At 41.6% G+C, this 12,101-nt stretch overlaps 1 protein-coding gene across 1 annotated transcript in view; it reads right to left on the minus strand.

Moving 5' to 3' along the window:
* Positions 1 to 3,657: 3,657 nt before the first annotated feature.
* ptprbl (protein tyrosine phosphatase receptor type B, like) overlaps positions 3,658 to 12,101 on the minus strand; it is a 35,943-nt gene continuing 27,499 nt past the window's right edge. The window contains exons 19-32 of the mRNA XM_083667143.1: positions 11,641 to 11,962; positions 11,186 to 11,292; positions 10,721 to 10,826; positions 10,060 to 10,140; positions 9,851 to 9,868; positions 9,652 to 9,733; positions 9,124 to 9,214; positions 8,619 to 8,695; positions 8,379 to 8,513; positions 8,095 to 8,217; positions 7,011 to 7,174; positions 6,220 to 6,355; positions 5,998 to 6,118; positions 3,658 to 4,688 (exon numbers count right to left, since the gene is read on the minus strand). Coding sequence (XP_083523269.1) covers positions 4,666 to 4,688; positions 5,998 to 6,118; positions 6,220 to 6,355; positions 7,011 to 7,174; positions 8,095 to 8,217; positions 8,379 to 8,513; positions 8,619 to 8,695; positions 9,124 to 9,214; positions 9,652 to 9,733; positions 9,851 to 9,868; positions 10,060 to 10,140; positions 10,721 to 10,826; positions 11,186 to 11,292; positions 11,641 to 11,962 — 1,586 coding nt within the window. The 3' untranslated portion in view covers positions 3,658 to 4,665. The remainder of the gene's footprint in view (positions 4,689 to 5,997; positions 6,119 to 6,219; positions 6,356 to 7,010; positions 7,175 to 8,094; positions 8,218 to 8,378; positions 8,514 to 8,618; positions 8,696 to 9,123; positions 9,215 to 9,651; positions 9,734 to 9,850; positions 9,869 to 10,059; positions 10,141 to 10,720; positions 10,827 to 11,185; positions 11,293 to 11,640; positions 11,963 to 12,101) is intronic.

A 12,101-nucleotide genomic window follows, 5' to 3' on the forward strand; every position in this document is an offset into this window, starting at 1 on the left:
TAGTCTGTCAAATCATGCTAGAGTATTGTTTTTCTATTCAAAAACTTATTTAGGTCTAGACCATTAGTAATGAACTCATTTAACGTACTTCCAAAACACACATCCACTCCGAATAGGACAGCTTAGATGTTATTTTCTTAACAGTTTTTTGGACATCTCTGAACTTTTAAAAAAAAATCTTTTTAGCTTTCTCTTGTTATTTACCTTTTATCTTTTATCACTTCCTTTTGTGTATGCAGCTCAGGGAATGCTTCCTTGTAGCCTTTAACTTCTTTGCATACAGTAGAGAGGTCCACCTCTCAGGAACAGAATCACAGACAAAACCCTGTTGTGTCAGCATTTTCATATTTGTTTTTAATTTGATGCAACACTAGGCTTGCCAGGGTTTCAATAATCTCATTTTGCACATTATGGGAGATATATTTTTGCACTCTGGGGTATGCTATTGGCTATTTCACTAAGTCTAGCATCTTTTGTGAGTGTGTACTCAAACAGCTTCAGGAAAAGCCCTTGAAGATATATCATCATTCCTGGATTGAGGGCTCTCAAACGTTACACGGAGGGGCAACTCATTAACAGCTAGGAACCTGACTGTCTCCCCTATGCTTTTAATATGTTTTTAGGGCATTTCTGCAAAATAGGTCGAGGGTCGGAATCGAACCAGGAACCTTACGTGGTGAGCGCATTAGTGTGTTACGCCACTAAGCGCCCCTCCCCTATGCTTTTAATGTAATACCTGTTCTCAGTCTGGTATAGTCCTAGCAGGTGGGAAATTATTTCACCACTTGCCTGTCTTTTCTTAATTTCTGTCCATGAGTATGAAGCTTGTACGTGGAAATGGCTAGATGCATGCTTGTTGAATCCCCTGCCTGACTCCAATGCCGTTTTCCAATTGGTAAAACCTCGTCTAGTGAACGTGACGTCTTTGTCATTAATGGCCCCAAATCTTCGACAGGGGAATCAGAAACATGCATCTAGCTTTGCTGAGTATTCCAGCCATGGTCGAGAGCGATTCCAACTTGGGTTGAATGCTCGAGGACCTTGGCTAAACATACTCATAGGGTACGTTTTTAAAAACGGATGCAACGGTGTGCTGTCATTTCAACCATGATCGGCATTATAGCCGCGTTGTTAATGAGAGAGGGAGTGCTTGTAGCTACTGGGGCCGGCAGTATGCGCTGCCTGATCTGGAATAGGGCTTTTAGGCGTGGATGGTACATCATTTGGGGCAGTAGCAGGGGCAGTATGTGGTTTGGGGATCAGAAATCGACGCATGATTTTTCTTAGGCTATGCACAAACATGCACTCCCAACAAGAACTATCTGGCTAACCGAGCTAGCGTTAGCCAGCTAGTAGCCTACTATCTACAGCCTTGTGTTCGAAAAATCTAACTACCGGTACTAAAAACTGAAACGGTTCAACAAATAAAAGCAATGAAAAGATTGATGATCAAACAATGCTTTAATAGCGTTCTACTTGCTTGGGCTAACCGAGCTATCTACTACAGCAGCACTTGACAAGACAAGTTCGCAACCACAGTTGACTTTGAGTGAGCACGGAACTTTACGTTGCCCAACCAGCCAATCTATTGTAAAAACAATTTGAAGAAAGCAATAAAATGATTGGCTTCCAGACGTTTTACACGAAAGTAAAAATGTAAGGTTTTGGCTGTGAGCATGGTAGTGGGAGGACTTTACTGGGGGGGCGTAGCCCGACCCAGCACCACCCTGTATCCGGCCACGGGGGCCAAGACTTAAGAACTGTGCAGCTTCAAAGTTTGGTAACAGAATTACCCTAAAATCTCCCTGGGTTTCCCCAAAACTCCAAATTAAGATTCAAATATGTCTGCAGAAAGAGTGGGGTGTTAGGTATCATATGATACTTTAAGTTTGAATCTCATTTGGTTGTTGAGCTACAGCAAGTGAAGTGGATTTACATCCTGTAACGGAATGACTGTAACAGAATGACTAAATAGGTCCCCTACAGAAATGCATGATTTATGGATTTCAATGTCATTCTGTACATGATGATGTAGCTACAATAGGGAAACAAAGATATAAATATACAATAGACACTTTCATTAAGGTATGATATTTGTGTGATTTGCTGGCTTTGCTTTCCCCACAGTACTTCAACAACAATGTAGTCTCCATTTATTGGATGATGTTGATACAGTGCTTGGTGAGGATGTTGATGCAGTGGTTTGTAACTACTGTTTGATTTCCCACTGTTTTTCAGCTGTCCCTGTGGAAGAACCCTTTTTGAACTGCGAAATTGGCTGGGTTGCAAGCATTCAATTCAATTTGAGAATGAATGCAACTCATTTACTAAACTTGCGACTGGTGAATCTTCTTCTGTGAATCAAATTTTAGAGTTTTGGCACTACTTTAGCGATTAATTTGCAAGCATATAAAGACAAGAGTTCTGATAGGTAGGGTTTTTTCCTGACCAATCAGGTGAGGGCTTGTTATTCTGGCCAAGAGGCAGGGTAATATAACCATTACCAGAGCCACAAACTTTGCAGTTGTAATAATTCTGGCCTCCTTTAACTCCTGTTGTTTGGCCTGTAAAAAAAAAGTCAGGTAAAACTAATCCAATGCAAATCAACATCTCTGTTTAGTGGGAAATTTTGCAGAGTGTGAACAAGAAAAATTTAACAGATATTCACAACTGACACTGAATAAAAAATCTGGCACATATATTTCATATCTGACTATTATCAAGTAAGTCTGATCAAATTGTATCAAATGTCCATGAAAATATTATTTGTTCTAAATGAAGGTGTGTCCAAGGACACCAATAAATTAAACATTGCAAAATATCTCAACTTAAAGGTGCAATATGTAGCTTTTTCCCATTGAAAATGTGAAAAATAACCATGCTGAATCATTACTTCTGATGCATTGGCAGTCTATGACAGTGCGTGCACCTGCCAAGACCCTGCCTTCTGCCTGAATTTCCTTTTCCAAAATGTTCGGGACGTTTCTGGGCATCTACCACTTGCTGTGGGTGTGTAACCTGCAACTTGCTCATTGGATACCTATTGCCTAAGCTGCAAGCAAACATTTGGCTGGGAGCCAACCTAAGCAACTGAAGCATCTTGTGCAAAAAAGTTTAATGTATTCTGAAGATTTTTCCTAGTAGATGTACTGTTAATGACATTATAACCTTGTCTGAGTTTTGTTTGGGGAATGAGGGGATTTGTTGGTAATTTCTCGTTTAGCGGGAGAAGTTTGTACTGTGTATAGCCAGTCACGCAACCAAGTGTGCACCCTCTCCCTTGGTGACAGACACGGCTTCACAACGCAGAGATGGCAGGTAGTTTAGGGACATAATAGGGCTTGGGAATGGTGTAGTGTAGGGTATCTGTGACAGGGTTTTTAGTCACAGTGTGAATGAACAGCTGCTAAAGCACTCATTTCATGTGAAATGTGAGTGTTTCCGCTGGCTGGTTCATTTCCATGTTCAGGTTTCTGCAGACATTTCCAAAGTAAATAAGGACTGTATTTCAACCACACAGGTCCTTTGTTAGTTTCAAGGTCATGTAACTAAGACATTCGCTGGATAAAAAAGTGAAGAGAATGCACTACTCCTCCCAGACAACAGACGGCAACAAAGAAGTAAATAACTCCCTAGACATCAACATTTGCATTGGCCTACAGTACGTATTTTATTGAAACATTGAAATAACATGTTAATGTCCTATTAATAAGGGCACAATCATGTTTACATTGACAGCAAAATGGGAAAACTGCATAACTACCATTGGTTATTTGCGTTACGATTCACAGAATCCATCAAGCATTCCTTATGATTGTGTTTTCAAGAACAGGTATGGTTTGTGGCTAGTTGAATGCACATATTAGATGTGTGGGGTTTGTAATTCCTTGACAGATGAAAATATATGTTAGATAAAATACATAAAATGTCCTACATACAAGTGGATTACACAAAATACAATGTTGATACCTGATATGATGTACTAAATTGAGTTCCAGTTTCTTATTTAAGAACCATTGATAATAAACTTTTACTATACAATATCTACAAATATGTATAATGTATCTATTTGCATACATATATAGATAAATGAATCTTACATCTTATGAGCGTCATCAAAGCTAAGTAGCTATATAATTTATAAGATAAATAGCTAAGAAGTAAAAAATGCAACACATGTTAACTGCAATTATAGTCCAGTTATTAATCGTTTCTGAAAAGTGACTCGTGAGAGATACAGTGCGTTAACTGTAGATATTTTAACTGTCATACTGTTTTGACTAATGCAGGGTTAAATATAGCAATGCTGCTTTAAAAAGAAAAAACCCATTTTTTTTGGTCTATAAAATCGACATGGTCTGTGCTTTTGCCACAGTAATTATGTGCAAATAACATTATAGCTTATATAAAAAAAAGTGTACAAAAGCCCATAATAAAAATTAAAAGCATATATACAAACACACAGATATGAGGTGATTATATACAATTATGATAAACCTGATATTCTGTTATAATTAAATAGCGATAAAGTTTACTATATTTAAAATATCTGGTAGGAAAAAATCAACAAAAACAGTAGAAAAATATAATTGCCATGTATCCCTGTAGTGCTATACTTAAGTAAAAACAGCCTATTTTTTCCTCCTTCAGTAGTTCTTACAATCTTTAACGTCTGGTGTATCCCATATCTGTAGGGGGGAAAAAAAGAAGATTGGCCATTTGTGAGGTAATACAGCTACGGTGACTTCTAAGATAATCAAATATCTATCCTTTTATGTTTTGACTAAGTTATGCGGCTGTACTACAACACACTATGGAAGTCACTGGTGATTTGCAGACATATATATATATATATATATATATATATACACACACCGAACACTTTATTAGGAACATCTGTACACCTTCTCATGGTGGAGGTGGTATAATGGTGTGGGGAGTGTTTTCTTGGCACACTTTGGGCCTGTTAATACCAATCAGTCATTGCTTGAATGCCACAGTCTATTTGAGTATTGTTGCTGACCATGTGCATCCCTTCATGGCCACAATTTACCCATCTTCTAATGGCTATTTCCAGCATCACAAAGCAAAAGTCGCCTCAAATTGGTTTCATAAACATGACAATGAGTGGCAGTGGTCCTCTGTGGCTTAGTAGAGCATGGCGCTAACAACGCTTAGGTTGTGGGTTTGATTCCCGCTGGGACCATATATACTGAAATGTATGCACTCACTGCAATGTAAGTTGCTTTGGAAAAAAGCGTCAACTAAATAGCATATATTATTATATTACAATGAGTTCAGTGTTCTTCAGTGGCCTTCCCAGTCACCGGATCTGAATCCAATAGAACACCTTTGGGATATGGTAGAACGGGAGATTCAAAGCTTGATAGTGCACCTGAAAAATCGGCATGTCATCATGGACCAGAATCTCAAAGGAATGTTTCCAACATCTTGTGGAATCAATGCCACGAAGAATTGAGGCTGAGAGCAAAGGGAGGCCCTACCCAGTATTAGTATAGTGTTCCTAATAAAGTGCTCAATGAGTGTACAACAGCATGACTGATGGAGACAAAACAGAAAAGTGAAATAAATTGTTGCTTTCTTTGGTTGTGTTCAAAGGTGGCTACAGTGATAATGCTCTGTCAACCAATGTTCTTTATCCAACCCAGTCTCCAAATGATTGTGTTCGGGGGGATCATTTCTGCAGACCAAAGAATACGACCTGTGTGGCAGAATGCCAGATGAGGAGGTGGCAGGGTGGTGGTGGTGGAGCCAGAAACCACCCGACTTGCATCTTGAATGTTGCTGGTTTGAATAACACTTGGGACACTCGGGGTTTTTTTGGTGCTAATTCTTGCTAATTGTTGTTACGTCAAAACAGGTGGTCAAACACTGGTATAGCCAGATAACACAACACAATCCCCCAGAATGTATTCTGTTGGCAACTATGTTGTCTTTATCATACAGTGAGTTTGAGGCAAAGTGAGACACACGTACCTCTCTGGGGGTCAGGGTTGACGTTCTCATAGATTGGGTACAGGGGGTTCTCCTGCTCACTGCGCAGCTTCCGGGCTCTGAGCACGTCCCGTACACACTGGTGAAGGTAGGCGTACTGGCACTGAAACACATATACTAGGATGAGTATACTCACATTATCACAGTATCATTGTGCACAAGACACACACAACTGTATACTTCATTAATGTTGCTGGCTGTCACCTCAGTCTGCACCATGTGGGAGCGGTGGAGCCTCAGGTCAAAGACGGCACCGTAGATATCCAACGTGTCCTTGGTGTCCAGCTGCTGCAACACTCTGTCCAGGGTGATGAAGGTCCCCGTACGGCCCACCCCAGCACTGTAGGAGGTGAAAGACACATGGACAGTCTGTTAGTCCTCACTCTAGATACATGTCGATCTAGATGTGTCATTTTCCTATCTGATGGACCTATCCAACCCCATCAGATCTACACAAAAGTCTTGGAATAGGTGCAGGGCCTACGACTAACCACACACTGAAATGTAAAATTTGACACAGTCATCATATTTCAATTGCTGCAGTGTTGCTAACACTAGTACGTAGGGTGATTAAGTAGAACCCTCACAATGTGCTCACAGAGTATCTGCTTGGTGGAGTGATTAGGAGTTGTCCAGGCTAGAAACTTGCATTGGGGTAAAATTACTTTGGGGCCGTGTGGCTGCCGTTGCAAGAGGTAGCACTATGCCCTTAGTGTGGCAAAACTGATATAATAGTATCACCACCCCTTTAACTCAGAATTTGGTTCATTAATGGCTTGTGGTGGTCCAGTGGTGTAGCACCATGGCCTACAGTGCATGTGTGCCCATGTCGGCATGGGTTCAAATCCGGCCCATGCCCTGCTGACATGCCCCCTCCTTATTACTTTCCTGTTTCTCACCACTGTCTCTATCCAATAAAAAAATATAAGAGTGGGAGTGCCCCACAAAAAAAAAAAAGAACTTGGTGGACTAAACTGCCTTGAATGTGGCCCCACCTGCAGTGGGCAGCAGTGGCTCCAGACCCAGGGGTCCTGTTGATGTAGTCTCTGACGGTTCTGACAAACTGGATCAGAGACTGGGTGGTCTCCGGGACCCCGTGGTCCGGCCACACCGTGTAGTGGAACTGACGCACCACCCTGGAGTAGCTCAGCTGGTCCTCCTGGAGAAACAGACTAGCATTAGTGTTGCAGCTCAATCAAGTACAAGTGCTTTTGATGAAGCATGAAGGTCTTGGTGGACCATATATTATTTATTATGAAAAGGTTCTACCTACAGTAAGTCTGAGTTAAAAAGGTTCATGCTTGAGCAATGGTATCGCAACAGTAAATTTACCTTATCCACATTTTATTTTAGGTGTTTCACCTCAGTAATACAACCACCAGGGGGCATCGTTGAGCAACTCTAATGGATTGTTGTGAAACAGTAGCTCATATCTGCATCTTCACATGCCCAATTTTTTAGCTATTAATTGTATATTTTAATTTAATTTGTATTATTATAATTAATTTTCTTCATTCTGAATTAACAATAAAGGCAGCCTGGATGAATTACATGAGGAGTAGCCTATGAGTTGTTATTTCAATTTGGAAAAGGACAAATTATTGTCCGGTCGTAGAGAATTTTGAAATGATGTCCTTGATAAGATGATTCGTTCTAAATGTTTTCATGGACACTTCATAAAATTATGTCGAACATGGAATATATGTGGCAGTGTTTCCTCTACCATTGAATGGGCGGGCGGGCAGAAATTCTGATATTGCTTATTAATTAACTCATAGCGATATAATGTTTCTCAGATGATTCCGCGCATTTCAGCAGTAGGCTATACGGACACAGCGCACTCACAACACAAAGAGCGCAAAGAGCCAGATGGAACTCTATTGAAAGGGTTCTACATGGAACCAAAACAAGTTCTTCAAATGGTTCTACTACAGGACAAGCCAAAGAACCCTTTTTTTAAGAGTTTATGCCCCTCACAGACCGCCAGTGATATACCATAGATACAGTTGGAAACCTCTGATCCATGTCTATTGTCAGTAACTGTTTTAAAACAAATTAATTTCTGTAATCCACACTCACACTGCAGATCTTGAACTCCCGAATGGTCCACTCTGGCAGTACGGACTCAGACAGCATCTGAACAATGAGGTCACCGTAATACAGAGGATCCTGGTCAAAAGGCCAGTAGTGATCACACTTCACCTGGATTGGAGAAAAGACAGAGGTATATAGTAAGTGGATGTGTTCACTAGATAATGTATATGAGACTGATACTGTTCCATATAGATAGATGAAACTAGGTAGCAGCTACTCTAATCAGATCAGCCCACAAGACGGGCAAAATGGCTGCCCACTCTACCCACCCTGCCTTTCTCCACACACTGGGTCACCATGACAATGTTGTGGACGTTCTGCTCCCAAACCATCTTCCAGAAGTCGTCTTTGGTGCCTGGCAGTGGACCCTGGGTGGCGATGTACTCTCTACGGAAGTTGTTCCCCTGAAAATAGAGATTTGTGTAGCTATGTTTATGCAGTGGCTTTGTTCAAACTACTTTCAATGTCAATTAGAAATTGTTGTTTGTCTGGTGAATACTGTGACTTACAGGAATGTAGCTAGCGTTGATATAATCAGAGCAAGGATCATCGTCCACATAGGTCAGCTTCACGCGCGTCGAGTCATCTACACATGCAGAGGTCAAACACATTGAGACTGTATTTTTATGCATTTCATTTCATAACAGGCCAAGCAACATGACAAGTATTATGTAACTGTCATTGCTGTATGTAAAGATACACAAAACATACTGCACACATTAATGCTCTGAAAAAGTGCTAAAAAACATTAACTGTGGCCTGGGGTGGTCTAGCACCATGGCCTACATTACACACATATGCCCATGTCGGCATGGGATCGAATCTGGCCTATGCCCTGCTGACATGCCCTCTCCTCCTTACTTTCCTGTCTTTCTTCACCATCTCTATCCAATAAAAATTTTAAATATAAGAATGGGACTGCCCCACTCAAAAAAATAAAACCTTAAAAACAACATGAACATGCCACTGTGAGATCATGAATGATTAAATTCTAATTGAAGAGATGCCACTCACAAGGCAGTATGTTGTTGTATCGGTTCTTCCCTCGGTTCTCTGGCAGCAGTGCTGTGTCCAGGGGTTGGTTCCTCCCAACATCCTTCAGGTCCTAACAAATAAAAAATAAAGCCCCACATTTCTAAATCTTCATGTTTATGTGTTTCAAATAGGAAGTAAATATTAATACTGTATATGAACATGCTAACATAATGTAGAATATTTGTTTGGCAAGCTCTCGACTTCCACATATTAAATGTTATCGGGTCAACTACAGTAAGACCCCACTATTGTAACGGTGGTTGCAAAAATCAAACGTAATCTTTACTTAGCTACTCGCAGGGAAACATGTACATCCATGAGCGAAAACTCAAGACTGAACAAAAGGTGTTAGACACTCCAGGCTTATAAACTGGACTTTAAACTAGGAACAGGTGTAGCCAATTAATTAAAAGGGGTGAATAAGGAACACAATAAAGGAGTTTATGGTAGCCTCTGGTGGCCAGTGGAGGAAGCAGCAGGTTCAGGTGGGTTCCTCACAACTCTTACCTCGTACTCCTCTGACAGCAGGTAGTTGGAGTCAGCTTGGAGTTTGGTGTAGTGAGCCTCAAAGTGCATGATCTTGATGGGGCTGCAGGGCCAAGACAAAACAAAGATTGATCAAAACAGCCAAACTCTTAAGACAAGCCAAACTAAACCAAAACTAATGAAATAGGATAAATAAAAAAACTAAAGCTTGTCAACATACCTTGAAATGCGACGATTACTGCAATGAAACAAGAGAAAACTGTTAGTTGCTGAATTTATTGACCTTGATTTCTTTGAATGATTTCACAATTTGTAATATCAAGCAAAAACCCACACCTTCTGGGCTTTTTTGCTCCTCTTGCACATTGTGTGTACTTGTTTGTAACTGTGTACCCATTTTGTCTTTCTATTTTGCAAATAAACTCTTACCCCCTGATGCCCATGTGCACTCCTGAGGTGGGCCTCTCTCTCCTCATGCTCATACGAACGACCGGCCTTTCTTGTACACTGCTGCAATCAAAGTAGAATAGGACAACTAGCAATGAGTAAGCATGAGCAAACAGCACAAGTGTAGTGTTGGGCGTTGTGTTAAATAGTGTGAGGCGATAGGCTCAGTACTGAAGTATTGTTTACCTAAGTGCATAAGGTAGCGTTGTGTGAAAGGTCAATGCAGTATATTATTGTATGGTTGTGTAGTGTAGGACCTAAGAACACTGGATAAAAAGAATAGTCAAGGACATTAACTTAGGTCCCCTTGAAATAGTACAGTACATGGCAAGCTACAACATAGAACACAGGAAACACAGACCTCTTATAGGGAGAGGTCCCTAATTAGAAATCAGATGCACCTATGTGATAATAAGTCCTTGGGGCGGTCTCTACCGCCCTCTAGTGATCCGATGGAACCATGATAATTATAACTGTATTTTGTACTCTATTGTGTAGTACTAGGTGGTACTGTCCTAGGTAGTACTGTATTAGGCATTAGGTAGTAATACTGTTATGATATATACTATCATATATTGTGTATGCTGTCTGGTTAGTATGTAGTGTGAGGTTAAGGTTATAGGACTCAGAGGTAAATACTCACACTTTGCGAGCCTTCTGTCTGCAGATGAGCAGCGCGGTGACTCCCACCATCATGGCAATGAGGAACATGCCTGCACTGATCCCTTCAATCACACCACTCAGAGGCTCTTGGAGGGGAGACGTACAGAGTCAGACTAGCAGACAACAAACACCAGTGACCAATCAACCAACAGAGTCGATTTGTGAGGCCGTATTGGAGGCTGTATTGGAACTCATGTAACATGACGCATCATTCTCTAGAGCCTAGTATACGAACCATTACCATACCAATAGTATTGGTTGGGCCGAGGACAATAGGCTTCAGGTCTCAGAAAGCAATATTACTGCACCAAGCTATCACTGGCCGCAACCATCAGCAACCAATCCATGACAGAATTTCTCACTCACAACCAATCACTTGTCAGTATTTATTTTGCCAACAACCAATCACACATCAGCCCATCAGGGTGCGCTAGTGTGTCCCTACCTGCTTCTGTGACCAGGGGAAGGGACAGGTAGGTGTCGGTGTAGAGGGGCGGGGTGAAGTCGCTCTGCTCTTCGTCAAACAGCTGGGTGAAGGCCCGCACGCTGAGCCTGGAGGACAGAAGGCAGAGAGACAGTGAACATCTACAATGATATCGGATGTGTGTCATCATTAAGAGATTAGACTAACACACATCATCGAATTGACACACTACCAGTAACCAGCTATCATTTTTCAAATAGCAATTAACTTAAAGCTGTAAAACTAGAATAGAATATCTAATGTACACTAGGTTTCGAGCTTAATTAATTAATTGGGTTAATTGCTGTTTGAGAAGCGATAGCAGACAGCAAACCTCAAGACAACACAGCCCCACCACACTCCAAGGTTTACCAGAGCAGAAACCTGGAGACTCCACAGCCCCACCACACATCAAACACCAATCCATTTCCCAGTACCTGTATGCGGTTTTGGGCTTGAGTGGACCATCACAAAAGTGGTTCTGGACTCTCTCCTTGTCGGAGTCCTGCTCCCTGTCCCTGTCCCTGTCCCTGTCCCTGTCCCTGTCCCTGTCCTGGGCCTGCTTGTGGTCACAGGCGCCCCCCAGGCTGTCCATGCCTGTGCCCAGGCTGACTTCAAAGCTCTGGGTGCCGCTGTCTGGGCCCTCGGCGCAGCGGCTAGGGAAATAGTTGGTCTGGTAGGCCCGGATGGAACTGTTTGATTTGTAGTCCAGGTAGGAGGGGAGGGGGTGGTGCTGCTCCGGTTGAAGATTTTCACTGTCTGTAGGGTTGTAAGGAAAAATGCCAATGGGGTATTTGTTTCAAAAATAAATACTGAGCTCTGAGCTAAAATTACAGCACGAACACAACCTTTATTCTGCCACACAGTGTGGTGGTGTTGGCCTACAAACATGAAACAA

The sequence above is a fragment of the Argentina silus genome, assembly GCF_951799395.1.
Source record: "Argentina silus genome assembly, chromosome: 3".
NCBI classification, from domain to species: Eukaryota; Metazoa; Chordata; class Actinopteri; order Argentiniformes; family Argentinidae; genus Argentina; species Argentina silus.